Below are 23,556 nucleotides of genomic sequence, written 5' to 3'. Positions count from 1 at the left end.
TGCATTGGCAGGCAGATTCTCAACCACTGTGCCACCAGGGAATTGCCACATTCTTTTTTTATATATTCTTTTCCATTATGATTTGTCACATGATATTGAATATAGTTCCCTGTGCTATACAATGGAACCTTGTTGTTTATCCACTCTCTATATAATAGTTTGCATCTGCTAACCCCAAACTCCCAACCCATCCCTCCCTCCCCCTCCCTCCCCCTCCCTCCCCCTCCCTCCCCCTTGGCAACCACAAGTCTGTTATCTATGTCTGTGAGTCTGTTTCTGTTTTGTAAATAGATTTGTGTCGTATTTTAGATGCCACACATAAGTGATATCATATGGTATTTATCTTTCTCTTTCTGACTTACTTCACTTAGTACGATCATCTCTAGGTCTGTCCCTGTTGCTGCAAATGGCATTATTACAGCTGAGCAATATTCCATTGTGTATATGTACCATATCTTCTTTATCCATTCATCTGTCGATGGACATTTAGGTTGTTTCCATGTCTTGGCTCTTGTGAATAGTGCTGCTATGAACATAGGGGTGCTTGTATCTTTTGGAATTAGAATTTTGTCCAGATATATGCCCAGGAGTGGGATTGCTGGATCATATGGCAACTCTATAAAATTACTTTCTAACTGGTATCTTCAGAGAGATTCAAGAAGTATTGTGACAATATCAAAAGAACTGGTTTCTATTTTTTTAAAAAAAGGGACAACCAATGCTAGGAATGAATTTTTGGAAAAAATAAGATTTCCAAAATCTAAAAAAAAATTAATGCAAGGCCTGAAAAATACAACGAACAAATCTGAAGACTGCATCAGTAAAATGGAAGGTAAAGTAGGGTAATTTCCCAAAAGAGATAGAAAAGGAAAGATAATTTATAAGAGAAAGGTCTGGAGATATTGAAAGTGGAAACAGGAAGCCAACGGGTCATCTCCACTAGGACAGAACAGCTGAAATGGAGGTCAGAAGATAATTAAAGAAACAAGTAGAAAAAAATTAAGGATTTTTTAAATATGAAAAATAAATGGGGCTTCCCTGGTGGCGCAGTGGTTGAGAATCTGCCTGCTAATGCAGGGGACACGGGTTCGAGCCCTGGTCTGGGAAGATCCCACATGCCACGGAGCAGCTGGGCCCGTGAGCCACAATTGCTGAGCCTGCGCGTCTGGAGCCTGTGCCCCGCAACGGGAGGGGCCGCGATGGAGAAAGGCCCGCGCACCGCGATGAAGAGCGGTCCCCGCACCGCGATGAAGAGTGGCCCCCGCTTGCCGCAACTGGAGAAAGCCCTCGCACGAACCGAAGACCCAATACAGACAAAAATAAATAAATTAATTAATTAAAAAGAAAATCCTTAAAAAAAAAATAAATAAAAAAAAATAAATGAAGAAAATTAATAAAAAGTTAAATAGAAAAATATTGGATTCAGAAATGTTCAAAATGAAAGCAATTTGTGAGCAGTAGTCAAATATAAGTATCAAGCAGTAAAAGCAAAAATATAAGAATGATATGAAAAGTAAAATTGAAAGAACTATACATACACAATTAGCAGAGTTATAATGACCTTTCTAAACTTCAAGAATAGAGAAAAATCCCTAAATGTCTCCAGAAATTAAAGAATAGGTGACCTTCTCATAATAAGAATGAGTCACATCAGGCTGAGTGTAAAAGTCAAAGGCACCATGGTTTCAGATTCTAAGAGAAGGGTACATTCAACTTGGAATCCAAAATCAAGACATTGGGATGACTCCGGCAAAGAAAGTCATCATCTCTCTCGAAAGAGCATAGGTACAAATTAAATACTGCATAAAGCATTCACAAAGCCATCAGTATATTAAAAAATGAATTTCTCATAACCAAGGAGAATGGACCCCCAAAAAGCATGGGCAGCAAAACATTTAAAATGTATGTAATTCCCTACTTTGATTTAAAAAAAAAAAAAGGAGAAAATTGCTTTGACTCCACTGATGCAGAATCAATTGGAATTCCCGATTATCAAAAAGATTCCTGGTACACTAGGATGTATTTACCTGCTAAAGACTATCCACCAGAAAACTGATGCAAACACCCCATGTAGCAGTGAATCATGAGTCCCCTTAAAGTGAGGAACAAGACAAGCTCACTCTTGCCTGTGTTACTCAACAATGCTCCAGAAATGCCAGGATGGAAAAATAAGCAAGAAGAATAAATAGTAAAATGAAGAGACAAAATTGCCATGACAAGCAGTTTATATGAAAGTCTGTTTAATCAAATGAAACTCTCATGACCAATCTAAGATAATTCTGTATGTGACAAGCTCAAAATACAAAATACAAAATCCATTAATTTTCTTTACACCAGCAAAAACTATGACATACTGAAGAATATCTTTAACAAGAAGTATGTATGTGCAATGTGAAGAACCATGCCAACATTATGGAAAGCAAATAAGGAGACCTAAATTAGTGTAAAGGCATGACATTTTTTAGATGAGAAGACTTAATACTGTAAAGATGTCAATCCACTCTAAATAAATACATAAACTCAAGTGAATTCCAATCATATAACAACAACATGTTGTTTAAAAATGAAAACCAGCAAGTCCATTCCGCCATCCTTCTTGGGGAATTAGTGGCAGTTCTCTAAGCCACAGCCTCTTCATTTGTAGTATTGGGATCATAATGAAACCTACTTCAAAGGGTAATTGTGACAGTTAAATGCGTAACACATGCAAAGCACTTACCACAATACCCAGCCCATAAGTTGCACCCACCAATATTAGTTTTTATTATATTACTCTTATTAAATGTACCTGTGCATGCAGATATACGTATGATAATGTTCATTCGAGCAGTGCTTGCAATAGCTAAAATTAGGGCAGCCTCAAGTTTCCATCACTGTTATAATGATTAAGTACAATGCACTATATCCATAGCATGGAGAAATATTAATAAAATTAGTTATTTCTATCTATAATCTGACTTGGAAAAAGCAAATCACAGGACAAAATGTGAAGGATAATTCATGTATGTAAAAAGTATCAAAATAAATAGATGATGGAAATTTTTTACCTCTTTTAATTGAAGTGTTTATTGAAATAATTATAGATTCATATGCAGTTATAAGAAATAATACAGAGAGATCCCTTGTACGTTACACCCAGTTTACTCCAGTGATAACATTTTGCTAAATTATAGCATAATATCATAAGCATGATATTGACATTAATAAAATCCATCTATTTTACTCAGATTTCCCAAGTGTTACTTGTACTCATTTTTTTAAATAAATTTATTTATTTATCTATTTATTTATTTTTGGCTGCGTTGGGTCTTTGTTGCTGTGTGCAGGCTTTCTCTAGTTGCAGCGAGCGGGGGCTACTCTTTGTTGCGGGGCGTGGGCTTCTCATTGCGGTGGCTTCTCTTGTTGTGGAGCACAGGCTATAGGCTCACGGGCTTAGTAGTTGTGGCTCGCAGGCTCTAGAGCACAGGCCCAGTAGTTGTGGCGCACAGGCTTAGTTGGTCCGTGGCATGTGGGATCTTCCCGGACCAGGGATCGAACCTGTGTTCCCTGCATTGGCAGGCGGATTCTTAACCACTACGCCACCAGGGAAGTCCCTACTTGTACTCATTTTTAAAAAAATTTTATTGGAGTATAGTTGATTTACAATGTTGTGTTAGTTTCAGGTGTACAGCAAAGTGAATCAGTTATACATATATATTTATCCACTCTTTTTCTTTTTAGATTCTTTTCCCATATAGGCCATTACAGAGTACTGAGTAGAGTTCCCTGTGCTATACAGCAGGTTCTTATTAGTTATCTATTTTATATATAGTAGTGTGTATAGGTCAATCCCAATCTCCCAGTTTATCCCTCCCCTCCTCATCCCCTGGTAACCATAAGTTTGTTTTCTACATCTGTGACTCCACTTCTGTTTTGTAACTAAGATCATTTGTACCCTTTTTTAAAGATTCCACATATAAGCAATATCATATATTTGTCATATACTCATTTGATGGAAATTTTTAAGTAAAACTATATGTGAGTAAATTCATAGAAATTCACTGGTGCCTGGAAATGGAATTTTGGATGAATGACAAATGAATTCATGTGTAGATGAATGAATCACACAGACTTGGGTTTGATTCTTGGCTCTGCCATTCAAAAGCTGTGACCTTAGGTACATCGTTTAACCTCTCTAAGCCTCAAGTTCCTCATCAGTACAGTGGGATTTATATTACTTCTTTTTCAGGGTTGAGACAAACATTACATGAGGATGCACGTATAGATTTCTATCACAGTACCTGGTATATACTATATGTTCACTTAAATGAGAGCCATTAGGTCTATTCAAAAAGTTGTATGATATTTTACAGCTAAAAAAGGCTGGAATCCTATTTCCCTATTTGGGTAGACTATTGCTTGTTTTATTAAAAAACAGCAACACCTTAGTACCTGCCAGAAATGCAAGGCCTTTCCTGCTGCATAAATGTGACAGACAGTCCCAGTGTTCTCAAAGGTATCGTGCTTTAATTTCTGGCACAGATTCTAATTAATTGGAACAAGCCAGATCCCATAAACGAAAAGTGCTGTAACCTCGGGGTGACAACTAATAACTCATAGCTGTTCAGAATTCCATTTCAAGAGCGGGTACAGCCCCAGGAGACCGCCTCCATGACCAGATTTCCAGAGGAGACAGTCCCTGCGCATTTCCTGGGGCTTTTACTGCCTTTATATGAGCAGCCTTGTTAATGCCATTGTATTTATTTAGTTAAAGTAACACACTGCTATGAACCACCAAAGTTCAACGGCTTAACACAAAGAATACGTTTATTTCTCTCACCTGACAGTCCAAAGAGGGTGTATGACTTTCTGTTGCTGCATAACAAAATACCACAAATTTAGCACCTTAACACATTTATTTAATCTCATAGTTTCTGTGGGTCAGGAATCTAGGTACAGGTTAGTCGGCTCCTTTGCTTAGCATCTTACTAGGACGAAATTAAGGTGTCAGCCAGCTCTACCATCTCATCTGAGGCTCGGGGTCCTCTTCCAAGCTCACTGGTTGTGGGAAGAATTCAGTTCCTTGCAGCTGCATGGCTAAGGTCCCCATTTCCTTGCCAGCTGCAGGCCAGGGATGCTCTCAGTAACTAGAAGCCACCTTGGTCCCAACTGGAAGCTTACTTCTTCTTCAAGCTTACTTCAACAGGACGGTCTCACTCCAGCCTGCTAGGATGGCGTTTTATACAACACGGCACAGGAACCCTGGAGTGATTATCCCATCACTCTTCTCATACAATGTAATCGAACCAAGGAAGTGACTATCCCATCCTATTCACAGGTCCTTCCCATACTGTAGGGGAGGGCATAATGTGCTCTTGCTCCCCTAAGGCCTTGTTATCTTCTTCTCCTGCCCCCTCCTTCCTCCTTCATTTCCTCCTCCTTCACCTACCGCTAGTTACGTCGGTCTCCACCAGGGAGCGCCATACGTTTCCGACACTCAGTTGCCTACCCCAGAGCCATTTACTCCTTTCTCCTTCCTAATAAAATGCTAATACTGCTCTGGTGCCCACCCTTCTCTCTATCGCCCTGTTCTTCAGGAAACAAGTGTTCTCAGCCCATGCACCAAGAAGGTAAATCCTGACTGGTCTAAGTGGATCATTCTCCTTGCCAGTGATTGGTTTAGGAAGGACATGTGGTTACAGTTCTGGCCAATAAGAAGGGAAATCTGATGGTGAGCTTGAGGGAAAGGTTTTCCAGGCAGGCTGGTAAGAACAGACATAAGGGGAGATGCCATCACCCTCCTGCTACTGAATGTTTGCAAACTGGCAGCCATTTTTTTGACCATGAGGGAAACCAGCTTTAAGGCTGGGATGAAGAAGGCAGAGTAATCTGACAGAGAGAACCTGAGTCCTCTGTGATGTCATTCTGCTGCTGAATTAGCCATCCCTAGTGACTCCTGCATTACGACCTCGTGTTATGTGAAGCAGTATCATTATGCTTAAGCCAGGTTGAATCTAGGTTTCCTAACACTTGCAGTCATAGGTACCTAAATGATTGTATGTGGCTGGGGGGATATCAATCTTAAATTGTGGCACCCACCCCAGAGCAGAGTGAATCAGTGTGAAATATTGTGGTTCCCTTGCTTTACATACTGTAGTTGGAAATATTAATGATGCTGATGAAGATAATGATAATAACAGCAGTTACACAGAGAGGAGTTACCTCTGTCCAGGGAATGATGTCAAAGTTACCAGCATGAAATTTGCAAAATCCATTGCCCCTGATTTTACTGAATGGCATCTAGAAAGATATAAGTATAGATTTGACATGTTCCCTATAGTCTTCCAGATTCAGTGCTCCCCGTTTTGAAAATCCAGAGTAAATGTGCCAAGACAGACTTCAGAGGAGATGTTAATGATTTGGTGTTAAGATCTTGAGTGAGTGCCTCTCTCCAATTCAAATCAAGGGAGCAGGGTGGTCCAAATCAGAATTTAGTTGGTTTATGCATATTGGGCCAACAGTATTGATTTTCCCAATATAAAATTCACTCTAAATGTTTTTAATTTTGTTTGTTTGTTTGTTTTGCCATAAACATGCATCCCAACAGTATGGATGATGTAAACCGTGTAGTCCTTGACCCAGAAAACCAAGTGAACTCTTGGGGAATTGTGTCCATCAGAAGTTTAGTTGGCTAGTAATGCCAAAAGCAATTCATCTGCTTGTACACAGTGACTATAACTTGAAAGGTATCTTGTAGCCACTCAATCCATTCACACACATCTGGAGGAAGAGATAGAGAAGGCAAGTCACGCATTAAGTTATCAAGGTAAAATACTCTAGGTAAATGGCTCCATAAAGCCAAGCAGAATGAACATTCAACGGGCAGAATATGGAGAAATCTGTCAGCCTTCCATTTATATTTTACATAAATCCAATAAACATATGAGGCAAAACTAGGGCATTTTGCAAAGCTTGAGAGATTTGTTCATTTTTATCAAGTCACATTGCTTGGGATAGATTAGCAGTTAGTCTCTAACAAGAATGGAATTTTTTCTTTTCAAGGTATATGGAAATGAGAATGGAAGCCAAACGTCATCTGGGGTGGTCTATTTTTAGAGAAAGTGATTTGCTGAGGGTATTTGTCATTCATTCAGGAGGACAGCCAGCCCTGAGCCATGGCAGGCATCAGTAGTAATAGCCAGCTCTTGCAAGGAAAAGAAAATAATCCTTCCATTCTTGAAAATCATTAAAAAGGAATGTTATCAAGTCAAAGGCAAGCAAGACAGGCAGCAAGGGAATGAGAAAATTTAAGGCATTTTCTGTATATATGCATGTATGTACCGTAAATGTAGATTTTCTAGTGTGTGTTTCTCAGTGCACAGGTGTGAAAGTGTGTGTTCAGTGGGTTACGTGTGTCTGTATTACATGTTTCTGTGAATGTAAGTGATAATAGCTAATATTTATTGGGTTTATTCTATGTCTCAGACTCTGTGCTAAAAGCTTTATGGAGATTATCTCTTTGCATTATCTCTACAGCCTATGTTTTCCATTCATGAAGAGGTTAATAGAGCTATTAGGAATCAAAACCAGGACTCAGACCCAGACAGCTTGACCATTTCAGGCAGTCAGCTCCCCAGAGCCCTCTGCCACTGATTACATTACCATGCTGCAGAACAGCCATGTTTATATGTGTCTTTGTGTATTTTTTGTTTGTTTTGGAGACAGTCTTAAAGGGGAGCAGTTCTCTCTATTATCTGCATTAAAATAGTATCGGTAAGTATATTTCTCACAAACACACCCATCTTCTTGGTAACATATTAATGGGTTCAGCAGCAAAACGAGTTTGAAAAGCTAAAATCTCAGAGTGTTTGTTTGGATTCCTGGTTGTTGTTTGTCTTCATCTTCAGACAGAGCCCACACAGTTCATGCTGGTGCCTTGCGTCTGGCCTGTGGCTGGTAAAAATCGGTGTGATGTTTGGGACTGGAAATTTAGGGGATTTGAACTCTCTTTAACCACACCTTTACATGGATCTCTAGTAGTCATCTCAAAATTAGCCCATCAAAAACAAATGCCCAGTATTCATCTCCTCTCCCCATCAGACATGCTTCTTCCCACTGTCCATAATCCCAGTAAATGGCCCTTCCTCCAATGGCAACTGCTCAGGACAAAAATCCTTGGATTCATCTTTGGCTTCTCTCTTTTCCCCACACACCACATCCAACTCACTAAGAAACCCTACTTCAGAATATGCCGAGAACATACCACTTCTTACTATTTCCACTGTCATGGCCCTCGCTTAAGCCATCATCTGTCTATGAAAATGGTAGTCCTTTCTTCATGCATAAACCAGTGCAATCCTTTACAGATACAGATCACTCAAAGTCAGGCAGTGACTTTCCATCACACTGAGAATAAATGCAAAGTCGTCCCCCAAGGCCTCTGAGGTCCTCCAGGACCAGCCTCTGCGTGTGTAACCTTATCTTTATCCCCTGCCTCCTCAACTCCCTCTCGGTCTGTCCTAGTCACCGGTGCTCAAGCTCCTTGGCGTTCCTCCAACACACAGAACGTATTTCCAGCTCAGGTTGGGAGGATGACCAGGATGAAAGGGTGCTGGTGGGGATGTTCTGAAGTGGCCCTTAAAGAAGTATCCAGGACAGCCAGACAGTGTTTGGCCAACAAAGTTGCACCCTCATCATAGGAATTGAAACCATGGCAGCTACACCAAGGAGAGTGTTCCTCCAAGGTGAGGTCGTTGAAAGGCAGTGATCAGAGGCCCCATATCTCCATTAAGCCAAGGGATGCGGCTTTGCAGGTGGCACACATATACCTTGTGATGAGGCGACAAGGGCAGGGCACAGCATGGATTTGGCAGTCTAGAGAAACCTGAATTTGATTCCGACTCTGCTGCTTACTGTCAGCATAACTGTGGGCATACACTTAACCTTTCGGAGTCTCCTTCTCCTCATAGTTCAGAATTCTGCAGTGATTTACTCTCCTGCAATAATAGTTTGGGTTTGTCAAAAATCTGCATATACCCATGGGAGGGTAGCATGTAAGTGCTGTACCAGTTAAGAATATCAGCTGGGGGCTTCCCTGGTGGCGCAGTGGTTGAGAGTCTGCCTGCCAGTGCAGGGGACACGGGTTCGAGCCCTGGTCTGGGAGGATCCCACATGCCACGGAGCAACTAGGCCCGTGAGCCACAATTACTGAGCCTGCGCATCTGGAGCCTGTGCTCCGCAACAAGAGAGGCCGCGATAATGAGAGGCCCGCACACCACGATGAAGAGTGGCCCCCGCTTGCCACAACTAGAAAAAGCCCTCGCACAGAAACGAAGACCCAACACAGCCATAAATAAATTAAAAAAAAAAAAAAGAATATCAGCTGGACAAGTTAAAGAAAATTTTGGTTAAAGGGACCAAAACATCCAACTTACAGTAATTTAAACAAGTATGGGTTGGTTTTTCTCACATAACAAGAAGCCTAGAGATAAGAAGTTGCTGGCCTTGACTTAGCTACTCAGCAAAGCCATCACGATCTTCCTTTTCTCCGCCACCTTGGCCTGTTGGCTTATGTCCCCTTGTTCATTGTCGTGGGATAGCAAGAGGGCTGCTGTAGCTCTAGACATCATGTCTGTGTTCAAGACAAGAAGGAAAGAGAGAAAGATAGGAGCAACCAAGTCTTCCCTCTTTTATCAGGAAAGCAAAACTCTGGAGAAATCTACATTGGATGTACAGTGCCTTGGCCAGAACTGTGTCATAAGCCATTTCCAGCTGTCAGGAAAGCTGGACACACTGCTGTTCCAAGAAAAAATGGAGGTTTTGTAAGGAAAAGAGAAGTAGGGACTGGAAGTTGGGTACACAGCTAACAGAGTCTGCCTTGGAAGGGGGGCAAAAAAAAAAAAAAAAGCAGAGTCCTACAAAAATAAAAAAGGTTGAGAACTGCTTTGGGAGTGATATAAAGTTGATTGAGACCTAATCCAATCTACAAGGAATTTACAAATTTAGGGTGGGAGACACACAAAAAGAGAGTGAATACAATACAAATTGAAATAAGAACTGGACCTGTGATGCAAGCATTATGTTATGGTAGACCCAAGGAGCAATTACTTCTGATTGGAATGATGGAGGTGTCTTCATTGATCTATTTGAGCACTTCCTATGTACCAGGCATTTCAACACTAATTGCAAAGGTCTCTCCAGTGAACAAGACAGAAAACCTGCCTGCCTTCATGGAGTTCACATTTTAAGGACAGAGACAAGAAACAATTAAACAAATAAAATGAACTCCAATTGTGACAATCCTGACATAGCAGGTGGCTTTCTCCAAGGGTGAGAGGGTGTTCCCAGACAGAGAAACAGCATGAACAGAGACTCAGAAGCAGGAAAGAAGCAGGAAAGTATATCCTCCTCGGTCACTTATGGCTGAAATTCCAGGTGAGGATGGAGGAACATGGTCAGCTTGGGTTGGCTGCAAATGCCTGGCTTGGTCAGAGTAAGCAGGACTGATCCTTGGCTTTATCAGTTACAGTATGTCCTTTACCACTCTGACTCCCAGGACATCATCTACAGTCCCTCATAGAGCTGTAGGGTGGGTTTAATGGGACAGTGCCACACAGTAACTGCCTGATGAGGTGGATTGGAGGATTAAAGGAGATGATACACGTGAAGTTTTAGGAATAGTATGTGACACATCCGAAGGACTCAAATGTCAGCTGTAACTAATACCATGCTTGTTGTCCTTGTTACTTCTCCTCCACAGAAATGAGGAAGTTAACACAAGCTGGCTTCCTCCTCCATCCTCCACCCCCTCACTACTTGTGTTTTGTTACTACAACTCGTGGTATTTTTATTACTGTTAAAACTAAATTACGTGTCATCTGTTCTAAATTACGTGTCATCTGTTTCATTAAGTATTTATAACAGGTGAATTGTCTTTGTGAACTGTTTATACCAGTCATTTTAACTTAACCATGTTTAAATTATTTCAAGCACAAGTTCTTTTATGCCTCGAGTTTTCCATATTTTCCCATGCTTTTGTTTTCTCTGCTCCTGAGTGGTCATTTGTCTGGGTTGAGAATACTTGGGTCATAACTTTGTCTTACATTGTTTCACATTGGAGAAGAGAAACTTGAAGTGAGTCTGAGGTTTCTTTCTTCATGGGTGACCCACTTTCCTGCCTGTGTGTTTGGATGTCCTTTTCTTTTGACACCTTGACGTTCTGACAGGACACTTGAACCTGCTGGCAGGAAGAGAGATATCTCTTTTCACCAGGCTGACCCGACACATGTTGGTTCCCTCATTGACGGGTTTAAGTCTTCTTCCCTCATTTAGCCCAGGAATTCTCTCTTATCTTTGAATAATGCTGCCGTTCTAGTCATTCTGAAGTCTTCTTCAGGATCCAATTATTTCTTTATGTCTTCTCTAATGATTTTCATCTTCTTGTATCTTTGTAATAAGCCCTGTGTTTTATGTGAGCTTCTCAAACATAACCCCACATCGTAGGATCACCTTTCTGCAGAGTGAATCCTTTTTGCTTTTACCTTTCCTGTTTTAAATTTTACTGTGGTATTTACTGCTTGCTACAAATTCTTTTCTTAACTCTAGCGAATCCCTTCCTTTCTAACTGTGTTTGATCATCTCAGCTTTCGTATCTTATTTTTCAGAGATTATATGTTTCCAAATGTATTGAAAGCACAGAGTGTATATAAAATTTACTTTTTATTCCAATAGTAAGCGTTCTCACAACTATGTTCTTCCTTTACCACCTGAGTGGTATAATATTTACTTATGTTTTAGAGGTTTTCACACACACCATATTATTGGTTTATGTTTTATGTTCTTTCATTTCTAAATGAAACGAGTTTTTCAAGATCTGGAATTTCTGCCTAAATATAGTGAGAAAAGTCGACTTTGATCACTTTAGGAGTCAGGTAGATGTTGTTAGAGTCCTCGTATTATGTCTTGAGCTAGAAGGGAGGTTAATGTAAGTACATATCATTAGTTGACTGAGACAGCAGCCTCAGGAATCACATAGAATAAGCAAATAGTACATCTTCAGTAAATGTCGGCCGTTAACAGCAGCAGCAGCATTGATCAATTTTGACTCCATAAAATTTTAAATTCATCCTCCGTAAACACGTTGAGTAAATAAAGTCAAAGATGAATGACAAACTGAGGGGACAAGGAGAGGAAAGTTTTCATCTCACTTGGGGAGATAACATGGGCAGATATTCATTTTATAGCACTAAACTCAGTCTTGTGAGTGAAAAAAAAAGCATGGGAGATGTAACTCACTCTTTAATTGTGGTCTGATATTCCATCGAATGGGGTACTGGATTAATTAACTGTTTCTCTGTGGATGGACATTTGATTGCTTCTAGTATTTTCTTGAGGCAGAGACCTGCATTTGTTCACCAAAATCCATTTTCATTTCTTCCTGGCTATACAAATGGTAGATAAAGTTTTTATAAATCTATAAAATATGTACATAACAATAAAAAGATCTATAAACTACTAGATAATGATTAAATTTTGAGCAGTTATTTTCTGCCCAGATAGCAGTTCATAGGTACCATTCCCTAATAAAACTAACCAGGGCTCCTTGGAGAAATGCTGGCTGCAAGACTGGAACAGGGAAAATATAAGACAAGCCTGGAGAACCCTGTAGTGTCAGCAAGTAAGGAAGTCTTCAAAGATAGTCAGGGCATGTGGAAAAGGACACAGATTCAAACCGAAAGGAGCTTCCAGTGACCAAACCTAGGACAATTAGAGTAACAAAATGATGGTAGTAGGAAATTGTAACTCAGAATAAAGCAAAGATCCATCAGTCCATACTAATAGAAACAAATAATTAATAAATAGGTGAAGAGGAGGAGAATACTAATTAATTAATATAGAAGCATAATGGAAATAGACTATCACCATTAGGCAAACACCAGGTAATAAGTTTTGCAGGCAAGAATCATGGATGGATGTTGAAATTAGAGGACAAATGCATGATCAGAAACAGGATATTTACATCATCTCAAAGTAGTTCCCCTACGTGAAACTCTTTCATTACAAAGAGAAAAATAGTAACTTTACAGTGGAGCAGCCTGGCTAATATCACCTCAGCCCACTGACCAAAGTTAATATCACCAGTAACAGGACATACTGACGTCAGGTACCTCCTAATATGCTGCATTGAGAAGAACACATCACTTTTGTCCTATTCTTACCGAAAATATATAACCTCAATCTAATAATGAGAAAACATCAGACAAACCCAAATTGAAGGACATTCTACCAAATACTGTTTTGTAGACCTCAAAAAGGTAGAGGTTATGAAAGACAAGAAAGACTGAGGACCTAACATAGATCGAAGAGACTAAGGAAACGAAACTAAATGCAGTATGGAATCCTGGATTGGATCCTGGACCAGAAAAAAAGGCATTATGGGACAACTGGAAAATCTAATAAGATCTGTAGATTACTTAACAGTTTTATATCAGTGTTAGTTTCCTGGTTACAATCAATTTACTATATTGTACTATGTAAGACGTTAACATTAGGGGAAAGTGAGTGAAAGTTACACGGGGATTCTACTATTTTGCAATCTTTGTATTACTAAAATTATTTTTAAATAAAAAGTTAAAAAAAAAATAGGTCATGCAGTTTTCACTGCATTGCTCTTTCATAGGTGAGCAATCCAGAGCCCTGCTGAATTGAAGAATTCAGAATAATTTTCTAACACCTAATAGCTAATGTTTAAAATCAGTAGTTTTTTTTTTCCTCATTTGGTGTACTCTAACTCTGGGGTTTTTTCTTAATTATCTGAAAGAAGCAGATCTGTTGTTCATTTGACAAAAGAAACTGCCCTTAGCCGTTATCTTTAGCTAAATAGATTGTTAAAACCAGAGAAAGCATCAGATGGGGCTTTAAACAGAATTGGGATTCTATTTGCTGCTCTGATTCTCCAAGCTGCTGTTAAACCAAAAACCGTTTACTAGGTTCCTATAAATCTAACGTGCAGCTTTAGAGGGGTTCTGCAGTGCTTTCAAAATGAAAAGTCAAGGATCAGAAACAGTGTATGAAATACACAAAGGATTCAGCCTGTAAATTGACAATCCATTAGCCACTTTTTTCAACACCTAAGTAAGTTTTTCTTGAGTTAACACAATACAAAATAGCAGAACCAGGGTATGGAAAAGTCTCCAGATGTAGACTCAGATACTTATGTTCAAGTTCTTTTTTTTCAATTGAAGTATAGTTGACTTACAATATTATATTAGTTTCAGGTGTACAACATAGTGGTTCAATGTTTTTATAGATTATATTCCATATAAAGTTATAAAATATTGGCTATATTCCCTGTGCTGTACGTTACATCTTTGCAACTTATTTATTTTATACCTAGCAGTTTGAACCTCTTACTATCCTACTATATATGTATATATGTATATGTGTGTGTGTGTGTGTGTGTGTGTGTGTGTGTGTGTGTATCTGAATCACTCGCCTCCTGCCTAAGTCTCCCTTCCTCCAGCGTCAGTCCAATTTATAGCCAGAAGGACTTGATGTGCAGAAGGTGTGTTCTGCTCCTTTGCTGGTTCCAGGCCCTCACCTCTGTGGGGCTCAGTCTCACAGAGCGATGGCTTCATAGCCCCATCGCAGTTAGCTTTGCTGGAGATGGAGGGTCCTCTTCAAAATAAGTGCTGTGCTCCCAAGGGCTCGTGACTCCCTTCCCCTGCATCAGTGAGGATGCACTAGGTTACGGTTCAGTAACAAACACTCCAAGATAACCCAGGAGCTCCTCCTTCCTGCTCCTTTGGCAGTTGCAGCCCCTCTGCTGGGTCTGGGCTGTAGGGCGGAGGGAAAGGGACAAGAGTCTTGGCAGCCCACAGTTTCTGACCTTTTATGTAGGTTACTGCTGCTTCTCAGGCTAGCCTTTTCGGGCTGACGATGCTCCATTACTGGTCTTAGTGGGGCTTCTCTAGAGGGCCCTGCAGGGTGTTCCCCCCCGACGCTATACAGTTCCCTGAAGTAGAACACTGGCTTCACATGGTGCCAGCCAACTTCAAATGGGCAGCAAGGCACAATCCCACCACATGTTTGGAAGGTGGGGAGAACAGCACTGTATTGCTGTGTACACACGATAGATACTCAACTTAATGGTTCAAAACACCAGCCATCTCTTTAGTTGATGATTCTATGGGTTGACAGTTTGAGTGGGACTCAGCTGGGCAGTTCTGCTGGTCTCATCTACGCTCCTTGATTCCCTGCAGGGAGCAGGGTGGCTCTGCTTCGGGGGTGTCGCTCGAGTGATGGGGGCTTCTGGACTGTGTGTCTCTCATCGTCCTTTCAGGCTATATCGGGTTTGTCCATATGGCAGTTTGGCAGGTTTCCAAGAGGGCAGACAGAAGCATACAGGGCATCTTGAGATTTGGGCTTGGAAGTGGCTTAAAGTTGCTCTGCCGCCTGCTGTTGGTCAAATTCCCCAAACCAACAAGATTCGAGGAACTCCAGCTTTGATGGGAGGAGCTGCGAGGTCACCTTGCAAAGGGGCATAGGAAGGGGAAGGGTAGAGAACTGTGGCATCCACCCCAAACACTAAGACCACCACATCTTCCTGATCTTCTGCGGGAGAAGTTGGGGGGCTGATGGCTAGGTTAGGTGGCTAGACTCGGCAAGGCCAGAAAGGCCAGATCAAGACATCTTGTGTGTCCAGTAGCGGTGTCTGACCACACTTGATGGAGGCCTTTATTAGAATAGTGTGATGAGCACTTTTTTGTCTACAGCTTTGGGGCTTAGACATTAATTCCAGGCAACAGGCATGTATATTCAATCACAAAAGGAAAACTGCCTTAAAGGTGAAGTGACCTACTACAGGTCATGCAGCTGCTAAGTGGTTCGTTTCTTTTATCTGGGGAGAGGGGAAACGATGCACTAAGGGCTGGTGATTAAAAAGCATAATAAATGCCAGAGACTTAAAAGGCCACTGTGGCTGGGATGGGCAGAGCAAGGTGGACGGTGGTGTGAGCTGTCTTTGGGATCCAGAATCTACCAGCCCCTGGAGCCCATGGCAAGGAGCTTTTCTTTAAATTTATAAAGAACAAAGGAAACTCTGTGAAGGATTCTAAACAACAGGCTCACATCTTGTTTCCAAAAGACCCTTCCGGCTGCCACGTGAAAACTAGATTGGAGGTGCAGACTGGACCAAACCGAGTTAGGATTCCTCCAGCCCCGTGCGGTGCCACTCCATGGGTCCCAAAGGCAAAGGAGAAGTGGTCGAGTTTGCCATGACCAAAACCGAGAGGCAGGGCGCAGGGAGGAGCAGAGAAAGTCAAATGGGTAATTTCACACCGTGCCCTCCTCAAACACACACACACGCACACGCACACGCACACACACTGCTTCGGACCCAAGCAGGCTTGAGAAGTTCCAGCTTGTGTTCTGTGATACTTTAGCCAGATTAATTCCGAGTCAGACAGTGGCCTCCTCTGCTTTGCTGTGTGAACAGACAGATGGCTGCCAAAGGACCACGGCAGAGAAAGACCAGCAGAGACCCCAGCATGAGGGACCCAGCCTTTGAGCCCAGGAGTTCATACAATTAATATTTCCAGTGATTCCAATTCAAAAGGCAAATGGTGTCCAAAGCAGTGGGCTCTTTTGACAACATGTGGGTGGGAGGGCAGGGAGGCAGAGAGGAGGGGCAGGCGGTGGAATAGGGGCTGCTGGCATCACCCACCCCCTTCAGGGACACCTGTGAGCCTCCCCAGGGGCTGAGGAAGTCCGTAGGAACAGAGCAGTCCGTGGAGCAGGCCTCAGCCCCACAGCAGGAGTCTGCACGATTGATCGTAAGTCTGTTCTGTCATTGCATTGCAGCTCCAGAAACTAAAACGATCACTTTCTTTCAAGACCAAGAGTTTACGGAGCAAAAGTGCTGACAACTTCTTCCAGCGAACCAACAGCGATGTGAAACTGCAGGCGGACATGCTTTCGGAGGTCAGCCCCAGCTCCAGCCTGCTCCCTTCCCCCGGATGCCTGACGTCCACAGTCACCAGGGCCGGCCTGTACCCAGGCGGCGGCAAGGCCCACGCCTTTCAGGAGCACATCTTCAAGAAGCCCACTTTCTGTGATGTCTGCAACCACATGATCGTGGGTAAGCTGTCCCTCTGCCTCCTCCTCCAGGTCCCTGCATCCCTGGAAAGCCAGGTGAGAGGGGTGTACCTGAGTCCAGGTCCCCGTGGACAGACTCTGAGCCTGTCTGATATGCAGGAGGGTTGTTTGGGAGCGTTTGGGGTAACAGTGTGTGTCAACAGGTAAGGGAAGCAGGGCTGGGCGGAGGGAGATGCTGGGTTGTGGTATAGATGGAAGAAAGCTTCCAGCCCATCCCCAGGGAGCTCTCAAGCCCCGTACAGTCATCTCGCGTTGAGGACAGAGGTCTGGGACTTTGTACGCCTGCATCACCTCTCACCGGGTACGGGCAGCCCCTGGGGAGGGGGCAAATTCTTGAACAGAGCAGTTCTTTTTAGCTAAGGGCAGTTAAGGGAGAGGGAATCCGTGGGAGGCAATCAAGGTGCTGGGCAGTTGGGGTTCGAACGCCTCTGTTCTACAGGAAGATCTGAGTGACACATTGCAGGGTCCTCTCCAGTATGCGTGGCCGTGTCTATCTGGGGTCGCCTGGGCAGGGGGTCTGTGGCTTGGTGAGCTACAGGTGAATGACCGAGACAGGCAGCTGTGGAAGGCAGGAGACCTCAGGGAGGCACTGACCCAGGCAGGACAGGGGATTCAGTTGGAATGGTGATTACAACTCTGGACCCGGAAGGGACTCACTCCTGGTACTTCAGAGAAATGGTGATAGCCTGAGCGTCTTGGGGGTTGTGCCCAGATGAAGAGAATGACCTATAAAATGTCCCAGCTAGAAGGAAGACCTGAGCCATTGAGAGCCAGGTGCACAGAAATTCTGCAGTTAACACTCTTCTGCCTGTCCCACGGTGGAAATCCAGTGACCAAACAGATGGAGGAAACCATAAAGGTACTTCGGGTGGAACTCAGAGTGAATTGAAACCCGTTGTTTCAAGAACAGCAGCGTGTCCTGGTGATTGACAGGTCACTGCAGAACAAGAGAGAAGGGGGAAGGAGACGCCCATGTGTGCTCTCAGGGGGCAGTTAGGATGTACCCACCCTAGGAGAAGTTGAAGGGCAGAAGGCTGGAATTAAGAGAGGAAATGAGGCTGGAAATCAAAAGATGCAAGGCTGACCGAAATGGGGACTATCTTCCGGAGACGGTGCTGATCCTGCAGATATGAAGCCAAGCAAAGCCTAGAGTGTCTGGACAGCCACTGAGAGGGTAACAGGTGTGAGAGACAGGCCTTCCCCACGTGGGGTCCCAATGCCAGGCCCACGCCGTACCTCCTGCTCACTTACGGCCTGGATGCTGCAGCGCTGGGCTTGGCCGTGAAGGCTTCAGGGAAGAACGCTTTAAGATCAAGAGCCTGATTCCCAAGCTCGGAGCCAGGGCCCAGTGTGGCCCTGATATGTCATTCATCTCACCTTCCAGCTCCTCAGCCCTGACACCCACCCTTCCCAGCCCCCCGTTTCCCCTTCAGTACCCATTTCCCGTGGCCCAGCACCTCTTCTGAGTATGACAGTTGTCTCAGGTCGGATTCCCTAGAAGCAGAGCCTGACATGGGGACTCAAGCGCACGTAATTTACTGAGAGGGTGCTCTCAGGACAAGAGGGAGAGAGGGAAGCGGATGGAGAAGGGAAGGAACTAAACTAGGAAGTGGTCTTAGGTGGATCTTGAGGGAGTCTGGAGCATGAATTTCACCAGTTGGTACTTCGTTGAGCCCAGCCTTTGGTAACAGTGGGCTTCCCTCCTCCTCCCATGATGGAGGTCATTTCAAATCCCTGAGCAAAGTGGCTCATGTTCTGCTGATGGCAATTTTCTGAAGAAAGGGATAGCTGTGAGCCACGAGCAGCCAGCACAGATACCACCAGTGTTATTAGTGAGGTTTTGCTGCTATAACGAATTACCACAAACTTGGTAGCTTAAAACCACACAGATTTATTATTTTATAATTCTGGAGATCAGAAGTCCACAGTGAGTCTCACTGGACTAAAATCAAGGTGTCCGCAGAGCTACATTCCTTTCTGGAGGCTCTAGGGGAGAATCCATGTTCTTGTCTTTTCCACCTTCTTGAGGCTGCCCAAACCTTGGCTTGTGACCCCTTTTTACCTTCAGTGCAATGAAGCATGGCAGTGGCAGGTCACGTCTTTCTCACACCACCGTCTCTTTGGTCCTGACTCTCCCCCTTTCCTAAGGATTCTTGTGATTACACTGGACCTACCTGGATAAACCAGGATAACCTTCCCATCTCAAGGTCACCTGATTAGCAGTCTTACTTCCATTTGCACCCTTGAGTTCCCCTTGCCACGTAACATAACTACTCACCAGTTCTGGGGGTTAGGACATGGACATCTTTGGGAGGCCATTGTTCTGCCTATACCTACCCAGTACAGGGTATCTGGGCAGGGCATCAGCAGTGTCCACCATGGCAATAGAAGAAAACCTTAGTTGAAGATCACAAGACTGGCCTCTGTTGATTCCTTTCCATCCTGTCTCTGATGCCAGTCATGTGATAGTTGTATTCCAGCCAAAGGCTTTGTGATGTCACAGGGTGAGAGGCCATCTTAGTTTGAAGTGGGCAGAGAGGTACCTTTCCATATGGTACACAGAATGGGGAGAGCGCTGACCCATGTTTTGCTCCTGGCTATTCCCATGAAACAATTAGCCCCTCCCCTTCCCAGATGAAATGAGATGAGGGAGTGAGGATGGTAGAAAGACCATGCGTGTAGAACCAGACAGCCTGGATTAGAGCCCCGTGCAGCTGTGTGACCTCGTGCCAGTGACTTGCCTTCTTTGAACCTGTGTCCTCATTTTATGTGGAGATGATAATACCACCCTCAGGGTTTTGTGCGGATTAATGAACTGGCAGAAGGGAAGTACCAGGCATCTGATAGACCTCAGCAGAGGAAGGTTATTGGAATTGATATCATTATCATCATTATTAAACAAGAAAATAGTCATTTTCCTAAGGAAGAGAAAGCTATTTAGAGGGTAAACCAAATTAGTGTAACAAAAAAAATTTTTTGACACTTTTTAGGCATAAATAATTAAAAAAATAATGTCATGGTAACAAAATAATTAGTCCCTTGTCTACACAGCAGTGTTTTACATACACGTTAAATATTGTCTCTGATTCTGCATTTCCCATTCTGTGAGGGAGATGAATGAGCAAGCAGGTGTCTAGAAGAGTGATCAGAATGGTGAGTGGTGTGCCAAAATAAGATTGTGAGGAAACCCTGGGAGTTTGGTGTGGAAAAGACTTTGGATGTGCAACTGTGTTTTAAAATACCATATTGGAAAAGTCAAGAGACTTACTCTCTGTGCCTTTACAGGGAAGGGTTGGGAACAAGGGGTAAAGTTAAAAGACGAATTTCAGGGAGAATATAACCATTTAACTGAGGCACTTGACCGGTAATTGAAGGGCCTGCCTTATGAGTAGCAAGTAGTTTAACTTCTCCCAGGCATAGGTCGTCTTGAAGATCTTCCCCTACTTCATTATCCGATATTCTTTGAAATGAGACCCTGCTGCTTCCCAAAGAGACCAGTGTCTGTCATCATTGAACGTGGACATATCAGTGGTTTCCAGGGTAGCCGGGAAGGCAGGGTTCTGCGGTGTCCTTCACCCTTGGTCAAGACCCAGTTGGCGGGGGGAGGGTGTGTGCGGGGGTGTTTATTCAAAATGGGGAGCAACACCAGCCCCTTTTGCAACCATACACACAGGCCTGTCCTCATCCTCAGAAAACCATTATCTATTTACACTCTCATTTTCTAGTCACTATTATTATTCATGTTCTTCCTTCCAACAGGCCACATTTAGGAAGAGTGCTTTGTGTCAGTCAAGGATTTCTGAAAAATCGCTGTATCACAACTACTCTAAAACTCCAGCGTGCTCAAAACAGCTTTCTTTTACTCTTACTCAGCATCTTCAGATCACCTGGGGTTTGGCTGATCCAGACTCAGCTCAGTTATTGTGTCTTCTCTCTCTTCCTTATCTCTTACCCTTTCCTTGGACCCATGGGCTGCCATGCCATGTCCTTCTAATGGCAAGGACAAGTGGAGGCATACAGAGTTTCCTAGGGCCTTGGGTTGGAGAAACCCAACTGTCACTTCTGTGGGTACTCCACCGGGATGTGGGTCAAACCCATGTCCAAGGATGGAGAAGTGCACTCTGCCCTCAGTAGCAGGGATAGCAAAGCCACCTGCGAAGGACAGAGTGAAGAATGTTAAAAATCCAGCCTACCACTGGGCTTAGGATGGCCTCTGCACTACGGAGCCTTTTTTGTCTGGGAGACACTACTAAGTCTTAGAGCTAAACTACCTTCCACCTCCCTTCTGCATCTGGAAGTGATGCCTGGCATCTGACTGTTACCATGGCAGGGAGGGGGTCTCATCATGTCTTTTGCTCAGAACTCTGAGGCAGTTTGGCCTCCAACTTCGTTTTTGTGTCTACCTACCTAGCTTCGGAATTTGATGCATCATTTTCAATTTCCACACAGATTTCCACCGGTCCTTTTCAAGGCAGTGCTATTCATAACCCTTAAATAGGTGATGATGAGTCTCTATTTTCAGTCTCATGACGAGTGTGAAAAGACCCACAGCCTGTGTCTTTTTAAAACAACTAATGGAAATGAGTTCATCTCTGAGGAATGTCACAGTCATTACCTTAAAGAGGATTCCAGGTACACCTCAAGTACCGTGACAATTTTGAAAGATTCTGTTTTGAAAATCACACCAAAAAAATGCTTTGTGTTAAGGAGAATTTCACTATTATACTTTTCTCTTCTCAGAATTAAATGTATAGTGTAACTGCCTTTTTAACATAAAAAGAAAGAGAAGAAAGAGAGAAAACGGTCAACAAGGCACACTGCTCTTTTCAAAGATGAAAACCAAGTAAACCAAATAGTAGGCTCCTTCAAGGAAAGGAGAAAGGGTATTAGAGAGGTGATGTGAGACCAGAGGGAACGGGGAGAGGGAAAAGGCAGAGGAAGGAGGTGAGGAGAGGAAGGGGAGTGAGGTAAAGCAGAGGCTGAGGGACGTGATCCTTCCCGAAACACTGCCCAGGGCTTGTAATCTGTGATAGAGCACAGCTGATCTGCCCTTTTTCTTTACTCCGCAAACCTAACCTCCTGTCTCTACATAATCACCTGAAGATTTGTTTTCTTTAAGCCTCAGCTTATCTTCATTTTCTAAATTCTGGGGAAAGACCACTGCTACTATCCCCTTAGAATGACATTCCAGAGAACATATTAAAGCAGGTTTTTTCCTTTCAACTGAGAACCAAAGGTTATGTAATGATGGCCAAGAAAAATCAAATCTCATTTGTGCAGTTTCTAGCTGATGGATATTTGTATAAAAATAAACGGAATCTGGCATCCTCGCTGTCTAGGATTTCTAAGTTGGCACGGACACTCAGAGTTGGGTTTACAGGGTCTCACACGTGTGCCTCGCCTGGCTGCCTAGGCCTTAAAGCTGGAAAGCCTAAACATTTGCCACCAGAAAGTGGCAGTAAAAGTAGACCAGGACCCCAGCCTCATTCCCTGCCCATCTCTTTCTAATTTCCTTGGCTCCTTCGCTCATGCCCTCATTCCCTAGTGCCAGCGTTGCCCTTGACCTTAGACTTGACACCTGAGACTGCTCCTCCCCTGCTGACCCTGCTCTTAGGCCCCTCGGGTTAAGCAGGCACTATGGCATGCCCCCCGCCTCCAGGACATGGCTACCCTTTATGATCACCTCCTTTCCAGAAATATGGTCACCTATGCAAGCCAAAGATGATCAAGCCAGTCTTTCATGGAGACTTGAGAGAAATAGGCAGTTAGGTGTGTTCACCAGCCCCGATGCTGGATGCCCAAGCCTTTGGGTCAACAGGATTCAAGAGCCAGTCTTAGACTAGGAGAATCCTCTTGTACTTGCTTAGAAGAAAAATACTTCCTCCACCAAAACAATCCACTCTTGCCATCTTTAGGCCTTGGCAGTGGGAGTTAGGGTGGGGGACTCGTCTTCACTGGGCATCCAGTACATGTATTCCATCTAGGGCACTCTGTCTTTACAATGAACTGTCTACAGTGACTCATTTCAGGAGAGCATTGAATTTCCTTGCAGTAATCTGCATCTCATTGGAATTGCAAAGACTCGAACAAGTCAGTATGTACTATTAGCATAACTAACTCAGTGCATGAGTCCACTCTGTCAATTAAGGAGGTTTTTCTAAGGGACCCCATTCTGACACCTTGTTTCCAAAACTATTTTTAAATTAGCTAAATGTTTTTAGTTGGCAGCCACTTAGAAGACACAGCATATTAAATGGGCACGTATTTTCTAAACAAATATTTAGAAAAAAGGCTGGATTTCATTGCCTAAAATGTCAAGTTTCCTCATACAGTCACTGCAGTCAAAGGCTCATTTACTTTCTAACTGTCCGAGTTGCAACCACTGGGGAAAACAATAATGGCTTTGTCTTGGGTAAGAATCCC

The 23,556-nt window shown here is 43.2% G+C and overlaps 1 protein-coding gene across 3 annotated transcripts in view; it reads left to right on the top strand.

The window, feature by feature from the left end:
- Positions 1-23,556, top strand: part of STAC (SH3 and cysteine rich domain) — a 101,105-nt gene that overhangs the window by 20,138 nt on the left and 57,411 nt on the right. For 2 of the 3 annotated variants that reach the window (XM_057555012.1, XM_007191492.2), the window contains exon 2: positions 16,840-17,116. In XM_057555012.1, the coding sequence (XP_057410995.1) occupies positions 16,840-17,116 (277 nt within the window). The remainder of the gene's footprint in view (positions 1-16,839; positions 17,117-23,556) is intronic. The other variant, XM_057555011.1, reaches the window with a different exon arrangement.

This window comes from Balaenoptera acutorostrata, chromosome 10, assembly GCF_949987535.1.
Source record: "Balaenoptera acutorostrata chromosome 10, mBalAcu1.1, whole genome shotgun sequence".
NCBI lineage: Eukaryota > Metazoa > Chordata > Mammalia > Artiodactyla > Balaenopteridae > Balaenoptera > Balaenoptera acutorostrata.
Note: the sequence above shows the minus strand (reverse complement) of the source record. Positions and strands in the feature narration are given on the sequence as shown.